This window comes from Choristoneura fumiferana, chromosome 10 (genome assembly GCF_025370935.1).
Source record: "Choristoneura fumiferana chromosome 10, NRCan_CFum_1, whole genome shotgun sequence".
In the NCBI taxonomy this organism is placed as follows: Eukaryota; Metazoa; Arthropoda; class Insecta; order Lepidoptera; family Tortricidae; genus Choristoneura; species Choristoneura fumiferana.
This window is the reverse complement of record NC_133481.1, coordinates 3,882,108-3,904,407: the sequence shown is the minus strand read 5'-3', so window position 1 is coordinate 3,904,407 and position 22,300 is coordinate 3,882,108. Positions and strand designations below refer to the sequence as shown.

The window sequence follows — 22,300 nt, the reverse complement described above, 5'->3', positions numbered from 1 at the left end:
CGGGATTATATAAACGTGTGTCGCATCCATTCATGCTTTATGTCGGAGGTGACAAGCTGAACCATGCGTTTCCTCATCCTCTTCGCCCTCGTGGGAGCCGCTCTTGGTAAGTCATTCATTATAAATAACATAATTACAACGCAAAGAAAACTTCTCGGAAAGTTTTGTTTTTAAACTTTATGTTTAATAAGACCGGCAAACGGACGCTGATAGTAAGTAAGGTACTTAAGTAATCAGCGCCGCCAAAATGATACTACAGTGTGGCGTGCTTTGAAGATATAACGCCATAGCAAGACACGGGTTCACTAAGGGTCCATCCTCCGCAAAAGTTCGTCGTGTAATTTAGTCTTAGAGTAGGTACAAACAAACGATGGCCTTGCACAGACTCTTCTCTAACTATAATTATCACGACTGTGCCAATGGGTTCTTACTCTGGAAGTTCAGAGGGACTACTCCGAAGTTCGTATCGTGCAGTCCCTCTCGCTCTCGTATTAAATAGTATAAGTGTTAGAGGGACCGCACGACACGAACTTCGAGTTTCGTAGTAGCTCTGCAGGCGTGTTAACTCTCTAAACAATCCTCATCTACAGGTCCAGCACTGCGCTCAACAGACAACCATAATTTGATTAATTTGCTTCATTCAGAGAATAACACGTTACTTCCACCATTACAGCGGCCCCGAAGAATGGCCAGCGCATCGTGGGTGGGTCCTCGACCACTGTGGACCAGTATCCGTACATGAGCAACATGCAGTACGGCTGGTTCGGCGTCTGGTGGTTCCAGGCTTGCGGGGGATCGCTACTCACCTCCACCTCTGTTATCTCGGCTGCTCACTGCTACATGTAAGTTTAACTTGTCCTAAAAATAAATGCAATGCTGGAATGGGCTAGTGATACCCTGGTCCCCAACAAGGTGGACTGAAGATCTGGTAAAGGTCACAGGAACGAGTTGGATGTGAGCAGCACATGACCGATTGTTGTGAAACTCTGGAAGAGGCCCTTGTCCAGCACTGGCTTTCGGCTTATATTATGATCATACTATATACGAACTACCACAGTAAATAGTAGGCATTAAATAAATATTTATATGTAGAATTATGAGTATGGTCCTTGTATGGTCATTACTATGTGTGGTTTATTAAGGATTGGCATTATAGCACTTACAAAACGCCAGTGTTGCCATGCGTGGCGCGCTTGACAGAGCCTGAGATCTGGACGCGGGAAAAGCGATCGTCAATTGTCAGTTTGTAAAAGAAGTTTGGCCCGAGTCGACAGTCTCAGGAACTGTTACGCGTTTCTTTATTATTTAACTAGGCTTTTCCTTAAGTTATTGTGAATTGTTATGATATCTGCATTTCTAAGATTTCAGTGAACGAGTGTCGTATTGTTTTGGTTTTATCTTGACCACAATTAGTGGACTTTTGTTAGTTCTTCAAAATAGTTTCATTCTCTGCCCGAATCCCACTTGTTATGCCCACATTGATCATGTTACGGTCGGATCCCGGCTCTCTAAGTCCTATCTTACGACATATAAATATAAACATATCATTGGGCACTTGACACCAATTGACCTTGTACCAAACTAAGCAAAGCTTGTAGGTACTATGGATATTAGGCAACGGATGAACATACTTATATAGATAAATACATACTTAAATACATATTAAACATTCAAGACTCAAGAACAAACATTTATATTATTCGGGAATCGAACCCGGGACCTCAAGCTTCGTAGTCATGTTCTCTTACCACTTGGCCATCCGGTCGCCTCGTCCGGTCGTCACTTTATACAGCAACTTTTTTGCATAGAAAAGTTTGGTCCTCTTTGGTATTCTGTGTTATGGGACCCTTCCCATATCTTCGTACCGTTGTTAAATTGTGCCAATTCCAGGTTAGGCAGTGCCTTGAGCTGCCTACAATACAACACAATGTCTCTTTATTGTAAACTATAAATCGTCACTACTTTAAAAAAACTCTTATCTCAAAGTAGATAATTTTTCCGATCGGACCTTATCAATATTACGTCAAGGTTCAATCTTGTTGACATATTGATTTTAGACACGAGATTTTTTCAAAGTAGTGACGAAATATTACCGTACCTACCGTGCTGAGGGGCGTGCCTACCCTACAATTGAGCCAATACACAGTACTGGGTGTTACTGGGTGCCAATAAAACAATAGTTAAACAATACTTTTGTCATCCGGCAGCGGTGACTCGCCTTCGGAATGGCGCGTGCGCCTGGGCACGTCCATGGCTTCCAGCGGCGGCACCGAGCACGCCGTATCCCAGCTGGTCCTGCACCCTCAGTATAACGACGTAACCCTCGATAACGACGTCGCCATCGTGCGCCTTTCCACCCCGGCAACCTTCAGCAACAACGTTGGTGTTGTCAGCATTGCCGGCTCCAACTACAATCTCGCTGACGGAACCATCGTGACTGCCATCGGATGGGGCACTTTATCTGTGAGTTGATAACTTAAGGTTACGGGTGGTTACTCTAATTTATATAATGTTTTAAAGCGTCAGTGTAATAACTTAGTATTGATAGTTTAGGTGGTAGCCCCGGTGGCCCGGTCGACTGATATACCTAATGATTAGGTCGGTAAAAAACTAGTATATCAGTCTACCAGATATGGTTCACCGAATACGGTTTATTAAGGTGTTATTTAAGCTGTCCATAGACAGGATGAGTTTTAGAAAGCTGACAGCCAACCTTCAATGATGAAGTGGCACTATAAGAAGATATCTCCAGCCCCACAACTCTGAAGCGAACCCAGAGCTGGATTTAGGGAAAACGGAGCCTCCGCAAGGAAGGGGGTTTTAAAAATATCCAAAAAGCAACTTTCCCATTTTTATCTTTACAGTTTTTTTGTCTTCCTGGCCCAAGGTCCCCAGACCTCTAAATACAGTCTTGAGCTAACCAGATGTTATTTTTTCAGCCGGGCGGTGCCTCACCCGAGCAGCTCCAGCACGTTGACATCAACATCATCAACCAGGAGTGGTGCGCGTCCCAGTACGCTTGGCTGAAGACCCAGCCCGGCTTCGGCAGCTGGCCCGATGTCACCGCTAACATGCTGTGCGCTGGCATCCAACATGTCGGCGGCAAGGACGCCTGCCAGGTAACGTCTCATCAAGAATACAATCATGCTCAAATGTGTCCACACTAGTTGGTTACTGACTGCGGTGGTAACTTACGTCTTTGAAACCCATGCCTATAACGGGCGTGTCCCTTGTTTTACCGACAAACTTTACATCGAATATCATTTCATCGAAAACGTTTCATGGAAAATTTAGTTCTAGTATTAACGTTTGAAGTTTCGTGAACAGTTCATTCCAATTTTTATTTTTTCGTAGAAAAACTGTTGTTAATGTTATTTGGCTTTGAACTTTGGTCCCTCGCACAATCGAACTGATACGAGAAAATTTTATAACAAAAAATTTAACCGACTACAAAAAACCATCGTGCAACGTGCCTCAGCACGAGCCAGCAGGAGTGGACCTATAGTCATCTTCCTCACTTATGCACTTTTTATTGGGCTTGAATCACTCCTGCTGGCTCGCGCTGAGGCACCGACCGACTTCAGACTGGTAGAAAATTATTTTCATGGTTTTTTGTAGTCGGTTCAATTTTTTCTTATTACATTTTTTTTCATGCTTTTTAATGTAAATAATCTAAGATACAATAGTTTAATATCAACTGCTCGTCACCTTTTGCGAAAGATTGCTTTTTCCAATGCTGAGACGTTCATTATTGAGGAGTCCTGGTCCTTTATTACCCGTTTTACCATATGCATTACGAGGAGCATAAGTTGCTTAGCAACTGTGTCAATTTGTATTGAGTATAGTAACTCCGATGGTCAACTGTGGTCTACATCATCAGTTCAGAATTTACTATAGTTGTCCCCACAACATTTGAAGAGTTCCCTCGATTTCCTTAAGATCCAATCATCAGTCCATCATAAGGGACTTAATTGAAGACATTCCTAGACGAACGCATTTTTTTTAAATCGGTTCATAAATGACCGAGTAAACATAAAAAAAAATTAAATACAACCGAATTGATAACCTCCTCCTTTTTTGAATACATTTAAAAAGTAGGTTAGGTTAAGTTAGACCTGCGACCCTTGCAGAATCACACTGTTACCAAAAAAGTAGGTTAGGTTAGGTTAGATAGAACTGTGACCCTCGCACAATCGAACTGATCTGATACCAGAAAAGCAGGTTAGGTTAATTGCAAAATAACTCGTATTCAAGTGATTTTACGTAAAGTAAGTATGTATGTATGTAAACTCATTATTGTACAAAATAAGTAAACAAACACAATTGACAAACAATGAGATATATGTACAAAGGCGAACTTATCTCTACTAGTCAACCTTTGAGTTAAGTTTTATCTTATTAAAAAAAAAGAAACAATAAATTACGAAACGTTTTCCGTGAAATAATACAACCATACAATGAATCATTGGACAATTAAAAATATATGAATTGAAATTACTTGTAATGACAATTCCACGAATTGAATTGTCGATGAAATGAAAATACTCGAAACGTTGACTTTGAAATAAAATTCGATTATTTAAATGTCGGTAATTTGATGATAAAACCTATACGCCATCGGTTCACATCGAACTGTCACGTGCAATAGCGACCTAAACGTGGGTTCACAAAGTTTGAATGCGCTTTTGGCATCAAGTCATGACACATACATAGGTGACGGACTTTTGTATGCTAGTTACACCGGCATTTGAAGGGTATAGTCCGATATATAGGTCCGATAGGGTAGGGTCCGATAGTTTTGAAGCCATTTCATTTTCTGTCATGCGGCCCTTTTAAAATATGTTTGTTGTTGTACAGGGTGACTCCGGCGGTCCTCTTGCCCACAACCGCAACGTCCTGGTCGGCATCACCTCCTGGGGCTACCGCTGCGCCGAGGCTGAATTCCCCGGCATCAACGCCCGCGTCTCACGCTACACCGACTGGATCGTCGCCAACGCTTAAACGAAATGTTACCTATTTAATTTAGAATAAAGATAATTTATCTATACAATAACAAACTTTTTTTCTTTATGCATACATACTATGCAAATTTAAAATCCTAGGAACCAACGGTAGAGGCCCCTCGCGCCATCTAGTCGTCACGTAGAACAACTGCTACTGCTGCTAAATACTGCATCACGTTGTCGAAGTTTCTAAACTCGGATGCAATAGATACAACGTCCACCTCTCTTTCTTTGGACTTCGGTCCCTCCCCAGGCATAACATCTGCCTGGAGTGAGATCTTTATTGTGGCGTTCCCCCACACGTCAAATGAAGGAAGTGAAAAGCCAACTTCAGTTTACGGACGATTTCCTAATGCGGTAAAAAAACGTATTTTAATACTAACAAAAAAGATGGAAATGATAGAAATTTTCTAATACCTATTTACTAGGATACTTTTACCCGTAGTACTCTTAAACTGTCAATTTCTCCAAGTTCCGTGTAGTTGGTACGCTCAACAAGTAGACGACAACAACAAGTAAGGCAAGAGTTGTATGTGTATACGACCAAACCAGTGCTTTAATTTTTGTTGTGATAGTTCCTACATGAAACCAGTAGTCCTTTAGTATAAAAACAATAAGGCTGATAAAACCTTTGGTGTTTCAAAACATATATTAGTTAGTTATTTAGCCATTATATGTCACACTGATGGGCAAAGGCCTCTTCCTCGGATTTCCATAAGCCATACAACTGACATATATTTTTTTACTACTGTATTGTTTTGTATTGCTATTTAGATGTACTTTAAATTAGTCAGTAATGCACCGGTGACTCCCACGGGGTTACGAGTGTCCATAAGTGGCTGATATATCACTCATCATCGGGTAACAGTGTTTGATAAAAGGTAATTTTTAATGTATCCAGCAGTGCTTGCACTGTTGTGTTTCGGCGTGGAGAGTAAGACAGCCGGTGAAATTACTGGCACTTGAAATATCCCATCTTAGGCCTCTATGTTGGCAACGCAACTGCAATACACCTGGTGTTGCAGATGTTTACGGGCGGTGGTGATCTCTTACCATCAGGAGACCCACTTGCTCGTTTGCCATCCAGTCGAATAAAAAAAAAGTATAAATTTAGATATTACAAGCTTAGTTGCTAATTCGACTCCCAAGATTTGACCCATATTTTAATCTGATCATAAAACAACGCCATGAAATTCTCAAAGTAAACTTGTCGAAATATAGGTCTCATTACCAATGTCCTAAACTTCAAAAAAAAATACGTAATGTCAACTTGACAGATCATCTTGAACTTGAGGTGCTGCCACATGCACATCGCTCGACGCTCGTTTCCAGTGTCAAATCTGGTCACGTGACATATAGCGATAAAGCTGAAAATGTTGAGCTTTACCGCGGGAAAAAAAACCTTCAATTTCGGCTAAACCACTATTTTTTTTCATTCACTCCAATTTATTTTGTTTGTACCACTACCACTGCCACGACTGCTACTAAATGAGATTAAGAAATCAGCTTCCATGACCAAGATCATTCCTGCAAGCAGCCATCTTGTCGCTGCTGCTCGACGCGGCGACTTGACGCTACTTTTTGAGTCGCGCGCGGGAAATTCAAAATGAGGTCACGTGACCAGATTTATCGCTGCAAACGAGCGACTGCATGTGGCCGCACCCTAGTTGAACTGTCAATGTCACTTCATTCATTCATTGGTGGACGGTGGGTGATAATTTGCGGTTGTTTGGTAAACTACCTGTTTACTATTCATTTACAAAAAATAATACTAAAACATTAAAAATGGATAACAGAATTCAAAGTAAGTGTTACTTGTAAAACACGGCTCCTCTATCTTGCCTCTATTTTTTTTATCGCAGTCGTTTGCCGAATAAAATAATTTCTTTATTCTCCTTTCTAGACAACCCCGGTATTCTGGCCCCGGTGGCTTCCACTGCTGTGGAAAATCGTACTAACAATATGTATATTCTCCAAGTTAAACCAAATGATGCAGAAGGGCCGTTAGAAGCAGAAGCTATTCCACTACACATGCTGATAAATGTAAGAATTTAAATTGAAATGTAAATTATTAAATTAACTTGTAAAGCTTACAAGGCTGTTATAGTTTTCTTTATAAATACATTAGTATACTGCAATAAACAATAGTCTCAGTAAGCTTATGATGTTATTGAGAGTCTTATCCATCCATACCCCACAAGAAATGTGTGTAAGGGAGGTACTTGAAGCTTTTTATTTTAACACTGGGTGTAGGGAACATATTTATTTGATTGTAACTCATGTATATTATAATACACTGACCTCCTTAACCCCCTGCAGGCCTGCAAGGACACACAACATGCTCAAAACTAAATTTAACACTACCTATTTTATATGTATATCTCATGGAAAATTACAGCTTTCTAGCTACTCTGTCTAAACTAATCTGCGGATGGACGGACAGACATGGCAAAACTATAAAGGTTCTTTGTAGGACTATAGAACAATAAAAATGACCTATCATCGCGAAGCTAGTATTTTTAGTCTGAAAATTATTGTATATTCTTTAATTTTTTTTATTGAAAAGGTACACTTTATTTTAGGAGCAGGATGCTGAAAATGAGCAGTATTTAATTTCAGTTCTACAAGCCAAGCCGTTGCAATTATTTATAGGTAAAATAAATTTTTTACTCTTTTATTTTTACTTCTGAACAAGTGATACAAATTAGGTTTTTAATAACTTATTCACATTAAATAACCAGGGGTTCACTACTGATTGGAAAAGTAGCTAATAATATAATGGGTTTTTATTATTTTTCTCCTTAATACCTTTGTAAATAAATTTGTATTTTAAAATGATTACATACTATTTACTTCTTTCTGTTGAAAAATGTTGCCTGGTTGAGATTTCTCTGAAGTGATAAGGCCACTTACTGCTTCAGAGCAATCTTTTCAATACTTACCTTGTAATTTTTTCTCTATATGCCTGTTTTCTTTATCGCTTACTATTATAGTGTTCAATAAAAAGTCTCTTGTTCTTGTGTGGGCTTTTCGTGTGCGGTCTGGTCACATTCCACTAAACTGTTTTTTGAATTTGATAAGTGTTGTACAATCACCTTTGTGTATAGGTTGTAATAAGACTGAAGACCTTATTCATTTTCTTTTGGAATGTGATCAGAATAAGGATATCAGAGACAGGTATTTGGATGGTATGGGCTTGTTCAATGGCGGTGTAAATGTAATTCTAAGTCAACCGCTGAGAACAAGCAATGCTGATTTACAGATTCATTGGACAGGTATTGCATCCAGAGACGTGGTTTCTGTGCAAGGGAGAGTGTATCTGTAGTGTGGTGTTAATGACTGAGGCTCCCCATGAGGCTGTCATAGTCACATTTGGTGTACAAAAGCCTCGTTAACATACTAGATAAAAAAAAATAAAGAGTCAGTGTAAGTCATCATCTATTATTTCAGATCAGCGAGGACAAGTTGTGACAAACACAAATGGCCAGTATTATGAAATACCCACCCCAGAGTCTCAAAATAGCAGTGATTTCACCAATTCTCTTCGGATACTTAACACGTTTGGCACTGCACCCGAACCGCTGAAGAGAGATGTTGATCAAACCAATGATGTGGTTCCAGAGAACTCTCTAGCAGATGTTACAATGCAATCTAGTGATCAAGATATAGTGTACAAAAATGCTGACAAGAAAGCATATACGAGTGACAGAAAAGTTATGCAGAGATTTGGTAAGTTAAATAAAGTAAATAATATGGATTTTATTATCTGAAAATAAATGATTTTTATTTTATTTAATTATTTAAATATCCTCCTAAGTCCTCGCATACTTTATAAAGGACTAATTAACACTTAGAATAACGGCCGAATGTACTTTATAAAGTACAAATTGTTAATTGAATAAAGAATTCTAAGAATTTTGAAATAAAATCCAAAATAACAAAGCAGGCAACCATGTCTAGGTCTTAAACGCTAAGTTTGTTAAAAAATGTCAGGGCTCAGGAGGTCAAAGGTAAAAAACTAGAAGGTATAGTATGTAGTAGTGCACAGAATTGATATGGGACTCAAGTGATTTTTCGAATATGGAACATCGACTTATCGATACGGACACGTTAGTACAGACAGCATCAAAAGGAGCGCATCACTTTTTACGCATTGCCACATTGACAATCTTGCATGGCGTTTAGTACGTGGCTGTAAAACGACAAAATACGAAAGTGTATAGCTACTTTTGATGCTGACTGTACTACCAGGCGCGGCTCACTCCGCGATTTTATTCTCCGCTACAAGTAGATGTCTGGGGCCCCCTAGAGTGTGCTAGTCAGTGGTTGCCGTGCACTGCCTCGGATCGCCAGCGTGACGCGCTCGCGCTTTATTTTATGTACGTCGCTAGCGAAACGAATGCGTTTTTTATTTGTATAATATTATTATGAAGCTAATTGAGAAGCCAGATAAATACGAACTTATCCGACAAAAGACGATCGAAAAACATTATTCAATGGATCTGTAGGTAGATAGATGTTTTTTGAATGAAAAGTTAGTTGCGAAACATTAGTGAACCCGTATCAGATATACGCAAGCTTTGTAGTTGAAAATACAAACTGAAATATAGATGCACAGAAAAAACAGAAAAATAAGACCATCACTGGGAATCGAACCCAGGTCCTCGGTAATCCGTACCGCGTGCTATACCGCTACACCACTGATGGTCACCATCAGTGGTGTAGCGGTATAGCACGCGGTACGGATTACCGAGGACCTGGGTTCGATTCCCAGTGATGGTCTTATTTTTCTGTTTTTTCTGTGCATCTATATTTCAGTTTGTATTTTCAATTTCGGTTTTACGGGATGACCGTAAAAGTAAAAATTTGGAATTGAAATAAAAAATACAAAAAGATTCCAAAAAACCAATCTTAAGCTTTGTAATGTCAGATGTTGGTGGTAGTGACAGTACTTGTATTGTATTATCTGTGGTGTGTTGTCAGTGCACATAAAAGACCGCGTGGTGCCGCCGCGCGCCGTGGCGGTGCTGCCGCCGGCGCTGCAGCTGCGGCGGGGGGTCGTCTCGCCGCGGCGCCCGCTGCCCGCCAGGGCGCGCTTTGGACCTCTCGAAGGTAAGGCTAGGGCCCTAAACAAATATAATAGGGTATACTACTGTAATGTTCTGCCGTCAGAATGCAGCATTAGCACAAACTGTAAACAGTTATTTTAATGTCTTAAATGTCTTTTAAATGTCCGTAGATGCCGTAATATCATATTATTTCAATTTTTTTTTTGGAAATATAGCTCTATCGCTACTACAATGTAAATATCATGTTATTTTGTTGCTAATAAATATAAATAAATGTGTCATGATCCAAATATGGAATTTGCAGGCGAAGAGTCCATAAACCCAATTAGATGGAGTTAATGATGTGCATTACATTTGAAATTTACCATTTTTAGGTACTGAAAACTGACTCTGCCTGTTGATTAGCAGGTTGATGCGGCGCCTAAGCTGCGATGTGCAATTGACTGACTCGCGGAGGTTCATGTTCGGCGCTGCTGTACGGTACGTGGTCCCTCCATTGACGCATAATAAGCACGAACCATAGTCAACGGCCATTCAGGAGTAAATCCTGACATATTGCAAAGCTATGAAGTTTCTGAATATTAACAATATGAATCATAGACAAAAATGCAATGCTTACTTGTTGCGTGCGACAAAGTACTAAGTATATAATTTTTTTATGTCAACCACATTAAATTCATAGTTGTGCTGTGTCTGGAATGACTTCTTGGCGGCCGGGCACTATAGGGATAGAATATGGTTTGGACGTCAGTCAAGTATAGCCAATCAAATGTACAGTCAGCAGAAAAAGCTTGTATTAAAAATTCAATTTTTACGAAAACTTATTTTAATGAAATTCTTCTTTGGTTGTTTTAGGAATTAGCCGAACAGTATCTCCTGCTGAACTACAGGACCTACATTTGGAGTCGACCAGATCAAATCTGCCATTATTCCTTTTAAAAACGGATGATGATCAAACTGTATATATAGATGTATCAGACAAAGGTACGTTTTTCTTTTACTTTTATTTGTATGAAGTATAAATCTGAGTATGTCACTAAGTTTTTATTCTAAGATGATATTAGCTCGAACATAAAAAAAATTTCGTTTATATGTTAGTTTATTTATTGATATATGAAAGAGACGCGTGTATCGCGAAATTGAGCGACGAATGAAAAAGAAGGTCGATGCCAGACTTGAAATTTGGTATGCGAATGTAGTTTGGGTGACAATACAAGTACAGTCATTAAAAAGTACAGTCAGCAAAGAAAAGCTTAATAAATCAAAAATTAAATTTTTATCAAAAACTCTTCTATGAAAGTGTATCACTGTCTCCTGGGTAACGGGACCGAATAACATACACTAATAAATTGATTGACCCTTCTATGATCCCCTCAGACAAATCCAACTGGCTGAGTCTCCTCCCGCTGTCGCACACCGCGGCTAATCTGTGGCTGTACCAAGATGGCGGCGGTCTGTATGCGGCGGCGGCGCGGCCGCTGCCGGCGCGCGCGCCGCTAGCGCTCGGCTACAGTCAAGAGTACGCTGCCGCGCACGGCCTGCCGCCGGGCGAGCCCGGGTTCAGTATCCTCGCAGGTAAGAGCCAGACTCTTTTGTCACTGTCGAACCAACTGATTCATGTAACAATACTAAAAGATTGATAATCGTTTTGGCTTTAGCTGTTAAGGTACAGATTTGTAATGGTTAAATAAATAAATAAATGTACCATCAGCCAAATATATGGTGATGTCGTTTGCATCAACTTGAAAGTTCGACTTTAGCAACATATTCATTTGATAGGAACTGGTTTAAAAATTGATAGGCCACTTATTTGGCTGGTGGTATGGATGACGTATCAGACAAAGAAAATCTTTCTCGTCTCGTTGGCTTTGCTTTCAAAAATCATGGCTTTAAAGAGTTGTCCAGGGGACAAAAAAAGTTGATCGACCCTTTTAACGTAAAGTTATCAGGTGGTGTTGATTTGTCCGCAGAGCTGGCGGCGCCGCATCGCCAGCGCCAGTGGTGGTGCCACGAGTGCCAGCGCTCGATGTCCACGGCCGCCTTGCTGCAGCGACACATCGACGTCCACCACACGGTACGAGTATGCCTCGTGCTGTTTAACATTTTATTGCATTGATATTTTAAATATTTTATTGTTTATTTGATTGATTGTTCCTGTGTCCCAAATTTAGGACATTTATAATGTATTTTTTCAGAACGTAATAAACAAATCTAATTTCATGTAAAAAAAAATAACGATCATATTCACAACTTTGGTGGACGTCCTACGCTGCGCTTGCCGATCCGCTTTCTCCATTCAAAAATCGGCCCCAACGGCCATCTGTTTCTTCGTGCTAGCCAATTCTATCTAACTAACTATTAAGGAATTTATGTTCACGCATCACTTGAGGACGGCTGCGCCAATTTGGTTAATTATTTTTTGTAATTGTGTCAATCATATTTTCAGTGTAGATTGTTTCCATGGTAACGTCTCCTGAGTTACCTATTAAAAGTATAATTTTATGGGGTACAAAATATCCACTTAAATTTAGGAGTTGCGACAGTTTTAAGGCAATTCCTTCATAGCTCGTCTCCTAAGCGTGCTAATAATATAAACTACAAACATTTTTCTAACAAAGTGTATCATTGATGTCTCCTGAGCTACGGGACAGAATGACAACACTTAAAAGTTTATTGAATCAACTGTCAGGAGAGGGTTTGTGTGAAAGTAAATGATTTTTCATCTCTCCTGTTCTTGAATTAGCCACGTAGTCGAAGATTATTGAGTTACGTCAATGAAACTTTTTTTTCACGTTTCGGCATGGCCATCTACACTACATCAGATACACGTCGTGACCAAGGAGCTTGCTTATACATCCGTTTGAAAAAAGAAATTTGATCTTTATTAGCGGACAGAACATTTCAAATCTCTTTCTTTAGTTAGGTAGAAAGAGATAGAAGTCATTTGTGAAATGGAAACTGCAGAGATGGAATATATAAATAAGTAATAAAGGTCAAACTTCTCCGTTCGGCGTTCAACCTCCAGTTTTGTAGGTACTACCTATATAAGCTCCTCGGTCGTGACCAACTCGATTTTTTTTTACAGTCGGCCGTGGCAAGTTGCCAGGTCGAAAAGGTACCGTTGGAGGTTGGATATAAGTAAATTCAATTTACTGAATACTGAAATTCAATTTATTATTATTCTCATTTTTTTTTTATTGTTTTACTATCCTCACAGTCGAAATGAAAAGTAGAGTGTCTAACTCGGGTGAAATACCCATTTCCCCTCGAAGATTGAAGCTCTCAGTTCGTTACGGGACAGAATAACATACACTAAAAAGTTGATTAAACCAACTGTCAGGAGAGGTTTTGTGTGAAATTAAATGAATTTATTTGAATTGAAAGATGTTTTGACTTTGATTTATACTTTGATTTAATTTGAAATGTGGTTCCCAGGAGGAGAGACAGCGGAGACAACAGAGGTACCGCTGCCAGCACTGCACGCGCACTTTCTGCAGAATGTTCACGTGAGTTCACTTAAAAACGTCACTCAGGTTTCAAAGCTGTCGCCCAGTGGTTTGCCCTTTGTCCTCTCAAGCAGAGTCGTGATTTCAAGCGTGGGCTCGCACTTCTGAGTTTTTCAGAATTTATGTGCGATATTACTAATTATTAATTACATTGCGTCAGAACGAGAGTTGTGGAGGTCAAGAGGGCAGGCTTTTGCCCAGCAGTGGGACACTACACAGTCTTCTTAATGAATGAAATACTAATTATTATTATTTACGGTGAAGGAAAATTTCGTGAAATAATCTGTACACATCTGCGAAAATATTCAGTGGTGTGTGAAGTTCTGGGCCCACGTGCGAACGACGGGACAAGCCCTACAGTGAGGAACTTAAAGGTCGAGATGAACTCGTTTCTCAAATAATAAACAACATCTGATTATTGCTCGAATGCATTACGATTTAACCTTCACATATAAAAAAATTATGCATGTGACACGACAAGACACGACAAGCAAGCACTCATATAGTTTATTTTATACTGGCTGTTATTCTGTCAGTTTTAGTTTTCTTTTAAAAACAGCGAAGCAACTGACAACTACAAATTTTGTGTGAAGAATTAGGAATCAAGTAGAATTCATTTTTTTACGAATACTTTTGCACGTTGTAGCTTTTGCCCGCGGCTCCGCCCGCTTGGTATTCGGTTATTGCGCGGTGTTTCCTCGGGAACTGTGCATTTTTCCGGGATAAAAAGTAGCCTATGTCACTCTCGGGCCCATAAGCTATCTCTATGCCAAAAAACACGTCCGCTATGGCGTGAAAGACGGACAAACACACAAACATACAAACACACTTTCGCATTTATAATATTAGTATGGATGTGCTACTAATATCATTATGACATCTCATACTTTTGTCAAGGAAATCATAGTGAAACTGATTATTAAAAGGATCCACCCTGGGTCATGATTCAATTTGTTCGACTGTACATATTACACATACATACATACATTCATTACACATACAATACAATACAATACAAAGACTCTTTATTGTACACCAGACATACAGAAAACAGATACACAGAGAAAAAAAAATTACAAGGTGAGCAATAGGCGGCCTTATCGCTTAAGAGCGATCTCTACACACATACATTACACATTTGACTGTACATACTGTACATACTATACTGTACTGTACTGTACTGTACATACTAACTTGAAAGGAAGAAATACCAGTTGGGGCGTCTGAAGTTTTCAGTTATTTAAATAAATAATAATAAATATCACGGGACATTTCACACCAATTGACCTAGTCCCAAAGTAAGCTTAGCAAAGCTTGTGTTATGGGAACTAAGCAACGGATAAATATAATTATATAGATAAAGATACATACTTAAATACTTATAACACCCAAGACCCGAGAACAAATATTCGTATTTTTCACACAAATATCTGCCCCGACACGGGAATCGAACCCGGGACCTCAAGCTTCGTAGTCAGGTTCTCTAACCACTATGCCATTTGGTCGTCAAATTACACATTTGACTGTACATACTGTACATACTATACTGTACTGTACTGTACTGTACTGTACTGTACTGTACATACTAACTTGAAAGGAAGAAATACCAGTTGGGGCGTCTGAAGTTTTCAGTTATTTAATTGCATCTATTTTATTGCATTGCAGTCTAAGGCGGCACATAGCGCGACACTGCACAAAGAAGGTTAAAGAAGAAGTAGCAAATGAAGCTTCGGAGTCTGTAACTGAAATATTGTAAGTATAACTAATAGTGTACGCGTCCCAATGCCTCGTGTAAAGACTTGTGTTAAATAATATTTAGTACATTTTATTTAAATCTTTTATTGAATCAGGAGTTACGTTGCGGAGATCCATATCAATGAACTAAAACATTATTAAATACTGTACCGCATGTTTAGAATTTGTTTTGTGTGCCAAAGTTAATAAATAAATAAATAAATTACTTTGCTCACCCGCGACCTTACCTGATTTTTTTAAGGTCGCGGGTGTGCGATGTAATTGTTTCAGTTCATTCGATTTTATTTAGTTTAATTTAACGTATTGTATTTACGAGACCTATAGACTAAATTCAATTTTATGTTGTTATTTATGGCTGATTTGTGTCGCATATTTTTCCAATTGTTATAAAAGAACACGTTTAGTGAGTACTCATTGACCTAACTTTCCAACTTTCAATTGTTCCCAGGAATTCCTCGAAATCAGATGAGTTGCCAGAGTTGACCTTGAACTCTGCGCACGCAGATGACAGCCGCCTGCCCTCGGACGAGAGCCTCCAAACCAGCCTCCTAACCAACAACCTGGACTTCTCCACCAACTTGTTCGACGACCGGATGCCAAATCTGGACATTTCCGGCAGCTCTAAATCGGACAATGAGTTCAATCCATACTCTTTAGGATTCAAAGATGATATTGGATTGGTGAATGCAAGCATTGACTTTGAAATTGAAGCGGATGCCTGCAACAGCAAAGAGGTATGTGTAGTTGCTACTATAGATAAAAAAATAAGCAATTTTCTTTTTTTTTCTCAAACAAGTAATATACTTTCTATACTTATGTTTGCTATTAAAAATTAAAGTAATAATTTTAATTAACCGTCTTGCCTAGACAGTCGTATAAGAATGTGACTTACCAGGGAAGACGGTTATAGTAAGATACGGTGTCGTGAGCAAAATCCGAAATCTCCGTGAGAAAAAAACGATTGTAGGTTGAGGCATTTAATAAAGTCGTAATAGTAATAGTCCAATTATGTCTCAAGATTCATATAATATGTCCTAGAAATGCGTCAAATGCAGTTTTACTAAACTTGTCAATTGCGTTTTAATTAATTATATTAATTTTCAGAATAAGACAGAAAACGAAGATTCATTGCTACTGACTTGTCGTTATTGCAACCAGACCGTCATTAGAGGCAGGCAACGCCAGCACGTCAGGTTAGTACATTTTATATATTGACAGTGGAGTGTGACAGTGGAGACGGTTTTGCTAACACGTTTCCATAGTAAATAATTGCAAGTTGTATGGAGCAAAATGTCAAATCAAAAAACAATAAATAAACATTTTTGTATTTCCTTTTTGTACAATAAAGAGTATAAACAAACAAACAAAATTGATTGAAAATAACGCAATGCCTAACCTAACCTATATTCACATTTTGAGTACATCCTTAGTCCATCCTCTATACCTACACGGATTATTCACAAATTACCTAACACCCTGTATTTAAATTTAACCTATTACGAACAAACTCCAATTTCCTTACAAATTATATTTCCTCATAATTATGAGCATAAACAGGCTTTTTCTAGAAGCGTTCACTTTCGACGATACATCCTGAACAACATCGAAATCAAAACCGAATCAAAGTCAAAGTCAAAATATCTTTATCCAATTTAGGCCATAACAAGCACTTATGAATGTCAAAAAAAAACTACCACCGGTTCGGAAAAACCTCTGCTGAGAAGAATCCGGCAACGAGGTATATTTTTTTTTAAACAGATTTACAATATTATTAAATGATATGTATACATCCCAAGTACTTAACGCAACTTTATTTTTAATTTTAATGAATAAACGAACTTTTCTTGCTTCTCTGAACAGGAATTGTGAAGGAAGAAAATTCCAATGCGGATGCGGACGAGCCTTCTTGTACAAAGAAAAATTAGCCCTACACATACGCTTTGATCACGCAGGCGTCGAGTACGGAGATACCCAGCAGAGACTAGACGTAAGCAGCTATCGCTCCATATATGTAGTATGTAGACGACCAGCTGGCCTAGTGGCTAGAGAACCTGACTACGAAGCTTGAGGTCCCGGGTTCGATTCCCGTGTCGGGGCAGATATTTGTATGAAAAATACGCATGTTTGTTCTCGGGTCTTGGGTGTTTAATATGTATTTATGTATGTATCTATATTTATATAATTATATTTATCCGTTGCTTAGTACCCATAACACAAGCTTTGCTAAGCTTACTTTGGGACTAGGTCAATTGGTGTGAATTGTCCCGTGATATTTATTTATTTATTTCTAGTCCTACCACTAACATTGACACAGACTATCATTGATTCTACTTATTCTCTTTTATTATATATTTATCTGCTACAGGGCACCAAGGAATCAGACGACTTGCAGTACAAATGTGAAACATGCGAACATACATTCAAGGTAATAAATCGATATGTTTTACTTAAAGTTCACGCTCTATTAAATTTGCAATGTATACATTTAGCCTCATTTGGCCACGAGACATGGAAAAACTGGCCAAGCGTGTGTCGGGCAACATGAGGCAAATATTTAACATTAAGGCTTCATTTACACCAAAGATGTGCGATGATGTGTTGCGAGAAATGTGTTTTTCATAAAACAATAGAAACACTTCCTTTGCCTGTACACCTTTGCCCACACCACAGCATATCTCTGGTGGAAGCAGCTGAGCGGAGCGAGGCGAGGTAAATATAAAGGGTTTTTATTGGTTCATGAAAAAAAAACATTCCTTGACCATTCTTCGTTAAATTGTAAAGCCCTACATAGCGCGATAGTTTTCCTTTTAAAGTCGTCACGCCATGGAATAATTTTTAATATAAGGTACACGGGTCACACTTATATGAATAAACACCCATGCCCAATCACAGTTGTTTTGTACTAAAATTATCTGAGTTAAGTTGCGGACTGACAGGCAGACATCACAAAGCCTCGGGTTCTTTTCTTGCTATTGTGAGTACGCAACCCTAAAAACGCTAATCGCTGAATTTTTAGTCAATGAACAATATCCGTTCGACATAGTTTTATGCCAAATTCGGGAGCTTTAAAGTGGTAATTTTTGGCGATTGTTTTATGCAGCGTCGCGGCATGCTGGTGAACCATTTGTGGCGCGTGCACAAGAACGTGTCGACGGCCGTGCCGCTGGAGCGGCGCGTGCGGCACTACCCGTGCGGCGCCTGCCCCAAGATGTACCGCGCCGCCGCCAAGCGCGACCGCCACGTGCGCACCCACCACCCCGGTCAGTAGCACTGCCCGCCCTAGTGCGGCCCCGGCACTACCCGTGCGGCGCCTGCCCCAAGATGTACCGCGCCGCCGCCAAGCGCGACCGCCACGTGCGCACCCACCACCCCGGTCAGTAGCACTGCCCGCCCTAGTGCGGCCCCGGCACTACCCGTGCGGCGCCTGCCCCAAGATGTACCGCGCCGCCGCCAAGCGCGACCGCCACGTGCGCACCCACCACCCCGGTCAGTAGCACTGCCCGCCCTAGTGCGGCCCCGGCACTACCCGTGCGGCGCCTGCCCCAAGATGTACCGCGCCGCCGCCAAGCGCGACCGCCACGTGCGCACCCACCACCCGGTCAGTAGCACTGCCCGCCCTAGTGCGCCCCGGCACTACCCGTGCGGCGCCTGCCCCAAGATGTACCGCGCCGCCGCCAAGCGCGACCGCCACGTGCGCACCCACCACCCCGGTCAGTAGCACTGCCCGCCCTAGTGCGGCCCCGGCACTACCCGTGCGGCGCCTGCCCCAAGATGTACCGCGCCGCCGCCAAGCGCGACCGCCACGTGCGCACCCACCACCCCGGTCAGTAGCACTGCCCGCCCTAGTGCGGCCCCGGCACTACCCGTGCGGCGCCTGCCCCAAGATGTACCGCGCCGCCGCCAAGCGCGACCGCCACGTGCGCACCCACCACCCCGATCAGTAGCACTGCCCGCCCTAGTGCGGCCCCGGCACTACCCGTGCGGCTCCTGCCCCAAGATGTACCGCGCCGCCGCCAAGCGCGACCGCCACGTGCGCACCCACCACCCCGGTCAGTAGCACTGCCCGCCCTAGTGCGGCCCCGGCACTACCCGTGCGGCGCCTGCCCCAAGATGTACCGCGCCGCCGCCAAGCGCGACCGCCACGTGCGCACCACCACCCCGGTCAGTAGCACTGCCCGCCCTAGTGCGGCCCCGGCACTACCCGTGCGGCGCCTGCCCCAAGATGTACGCGCCGCGCGCCAAGCGCGACCGCCACGTGCGCACCCACCACCCCATCAGTAGCACTGCCCGCCCTAGTGCGGCCCCGGCACTACCCGTGCGGCGCCTGCCCCAAGATGTACCGCGCCGCCGCCAAGCGCGACCGCCACGTGCGCACCCACCACCCCGGTCAGTAGCACTGCCCGCCCTAGTGCGGCCCCGGCACTACCCGTGCGGCGCCTGCCCCAAGATGTACCGCGCCGCCCGCCAAGCGCGACCGCCACGTGCGCACCACCACCCCGGTCAGTAGCACTGCCCGCCCTAGTGCGGCCCCGGCACTACCCGTGCGGCGCCTGCCCCAAGATGTACCGCGCCGCCGCCAAGCGCGACCGCCACGTGCGCACCCACCACCCCGATCAGTAGCACTGCCGCCCTAGTGCGGCCCCGGCACTACCCGTGCGGCTCCTGCCCCAAGATGTACCGCGCCGCCGCCAAGCGCGACCGCCACGTGCGCACCCACCACCCCGGTCAGTAGCACTGCCCGCCCTAGTGCGGCCCCGGCACTACCCGTGCGGCGCCTGCCCCAAGATGTACCGCGCCGCCGCCAAGCGCGACCGCCACGTGCGCACCCACCACCCGGTCAGTAGCATTGCCCGCCCTAGTGCGGCCCCGGCACTACCCGTGCGGCTCCTGCCCCAAGATGTACGCGCCGCCGCCAAGCGCGACCGCCACGTGCGCACCCACCACCCCGGTCAGTAGCACTGCCCGCCCTAGTGCGGCCCCGGCACTACCCGTGCGGCGCCTGCCCCAAGATGTACCGCGCCGCCGCCAAGCGCGACCGCCACGTGCGCACCCACCACCCCGGTCAGTAGCACTGCCCGCCCTAGTGCGGCCCCGGCACTACCCGTGCGGCGCCTGCCCCAAGATGTACCGCGCCGCCGCCAAGCGCGACCGCCACGTGCGCACCCACCACCCGGTCAGTAGCACTGCCCGCCCTAGTGCGGCCCCGGCACTACCCGTGCGGCGCCTGCCCCAAGATGTACCGCGCCGCCGCCAAGCGCGACCGCCACGTGCGCACCCACCACCCCGGTCAGTAGCACTGCCCGCCCTAGTGCGGCCCCGGCACTACCCGTGCGGCGCCTGCCCCAAGATGTACCGCGCCGCCGCCAAGCGCGACCGCCACGTGCGCACCCACCACCCCGATCAGTAGCACTGCCCGCCCTAGTGCGGCCCCGGCACTACCCGTGCGGCTCCTGCCCCAAGATGTACGCGCCGCCGCAAGCGCGACCGCCACGTGCGCACCCACCACCCCGGTCAGTAGCACTGCCCGCCCTAGTGCGGCCCCGGCACTACCCGTGCGGCGCCTGCCCCAAGATGTACGCGCCGCCGCAAGCGCGACCGCCACGTGCGCACCCACCACCCCGGTCAGTAGCACTGCCCGCCCTAGTGCGGCCCCGGCACTACCCGTGCGGCGCCTGCCCCAAGATGTACCGCGCCGCCGCCAAGCGCGACCGCCACGTGCGCACCCACCACCCCGGTCAGTAGCACTGCCCGCCACTACCCGTGCCGAGACTATAGCGACACTATCCGTGCCTGGTGGCACTTTCTGTATGTAGTAATACAAATGTGATGCTACCCATGGTGAGTCCTACTACAGGTTAACTGGATGAGATCAATTATTTAAGGTAAGTGTGCCTTTGTACTTCTGTTGACCTGTATTTTATTTCCAAAATTTTATGAGCAATAAAGCGTTTACATATGTTCGGTACTTTCCGTGTCTACACTATGTGTCACCTATGACAAACCGTCACTACTTTTAAAAAGCTCGTACCTCAAAATCTATTATTTTCTGAGTGAATTTTATGAATATTATTACGAGACTAAATTCTGTTGACGTATTGATTTGACGAGATTTTTGTCTAGTGCGGCACTGATGGGTGACACTATTTACCGGCCCGGATAATACCGAAATGGAAGTATTTCCTGTGCACCCCCACACAAACTTGTGTCAGTTTGATAAGAGTTTGTATGGGCGTGTACAGTCCCCATCAGATATTTCGGAAAAATATCGGCACATGCACTCTATTATTAAGGTATTAGAGTTCATGTATCGATATTTTTGACCACCTTGACCGCTCCGAAATATCTAATGGCGACTGTACACGAAATATCGGGTCGATATTTCCATGTCGGTATTATCCGGACCGGTATAAGTGCAGCAGTACTCCTGCCTACTGCGGCATGTTCTTTGACCTGCGGCACTACCCATGCCTGGTCGCATGTCCTAAGCTGAGCTATGGTGTGCAGGCGCGGTGGGGGGCGGCGCGATCGAGGGCGGGCGGCGCGCGTGCCCGCCGGCGGCGTGCCCGGCGTGCCCGCGCCAGTACGCCACGCGCGCCAAACTGCTGCAGCACGTGCGGGCGCACCACCCCGCGCTGGTCAGTACTAACGCCTATAACTTGATTGGATACGTATTTAACTAAATGTAAACAAACTTATAATTATATATATAATAGTAATATATATAATCAATTTCACTATTCAACCTTGGAACCGACGTACGACTTAGTGCCATTTGCGGTCGAGACGGCTGGCCCTCGGGGGGTGGACGCCAAGTCGTTGGTTTGGGAGTTGGGGCAGGAGCATGAGGGACAGAGGAGGTGACCCCCGTTCCGGGTCGTACTTGGTCCAGCGGGTCTCGTTGGACATACAACGGGGGCAATGCCGCTGGGTAGTTGGGTACGTTTGGGCCAAGTTACGATGCGGACGG

The 22,300-nt window shown here is 43.7% G+C and overlaps 2 protein-coding genes across 2 annotated transcripts in view; both read left to right on the top strand.

The window, feature by feature from the left end:
* On the top strand, positions 1–5,057 carry LOC141431861 (trypsin CFT-1-like). Its single transcript, XM_074093138.1, has 5 exons — positions 1–106; positions 674–842; positions 2,208–2,463; positions 2,940–3,119; positions 4,858–5,057. The coding sequence occupies exons 1-5, from the start codon at positions 64–66 to the stop codon at positions 4,999–5,001; spliced, it is 792 nt and encodes a 263-aa protein (XP_073949239.1). The 5' UTR covers positions 1–63; the 3' UTR covers positions 5,002–5,057.
* Positions 5,058–6,711: 1,654 nt separating this feature from the next.
* The window catches only part of LOC141431559 (uncharacterized), a 21,483-nt gene continuing 5,894 nt past the window's right edge, over positions 6,712–22,300 (top strand). Inside the window, exons 1-16 of the mRNA XM_074092732.1 lie at positions 6,712–6,807; positions 6,907–7,046; positions 7,586–7,655; positions 8,454–8,732; positions 9,987–10,115; positions 10,928–11,056; positions 11,450–11,647; positions 12,043–12,146; positions 13,508–13,578; positions 15,244–15,330; positions 15,782–16,067; positions 16,438–16,526; positions 17,194–17,320; positions 17,699–17,758; positions 18,434–18,593; positions 21,838–21,968. Coding sequence (XP_073948833.1) covers positions 6,789–6,807; positions 6,907–7,046; positions 7,586–7,655; positions 8,454–8,732; positions 9,987–10,115; positions 10,928–11,056; positions 11,450–11,647; positions 12,043–12,146; positions 13,508–13,578; positions 15,244–15,330; positions 15,782–16,067; positions 16,438–16,526; positions 17,194–17,320; positions 17,699–17,758; positions 18,434–18,593; positions 21,838–21,968 — 2,079 coding nt within the window. The 5' untranslated portion in view covers positions 6,712–6,788. The remainder of the gene's footprint in view (positions 6,808–6,906; positions 7,047–7,585; positions 7,656–8,453; positions 8,733–9,986; positions 10,116–10,927; positions 11,057–11,449; positions 11,648–12,042; positions 12,147–13,507; positions 13,579–15,243; positions 15,331–15,781; positions 16,068–16,437; positions 16,527–17,193; positions 17,321–17,698; positions 17,759–18,433; positions 18,594–21,837; positions 21,969–22,300) is intronic.

What these genes read in the sequence shown, in the direction of transcription:
- LOC141431861 (XM_074093138.1), top strand. Translation starts at nt 64, where the DNA reads ATGCGTTTCCTCATCCTCTTCGCCCTCGTGGGAGCCGCTCTTG. An exon ending in CCTCGTGGGAGCCGCTCTTG is followed by an intron (nt 107 to 673) that starts GTAAGTCATTCA and finishes CCACCATTACAG; the next exon opens with CGGCCCCGAAGAATGGCCAG. An exon ending in TCGGATGGGGCACTTTATCT is followed by an intron (nt 2,464 to 2,939) that starts GTGAGTTGATAA and finishes TTATTTTTTCAG; the next exon opens with CCGGGCGGTGCCTCACCCGA.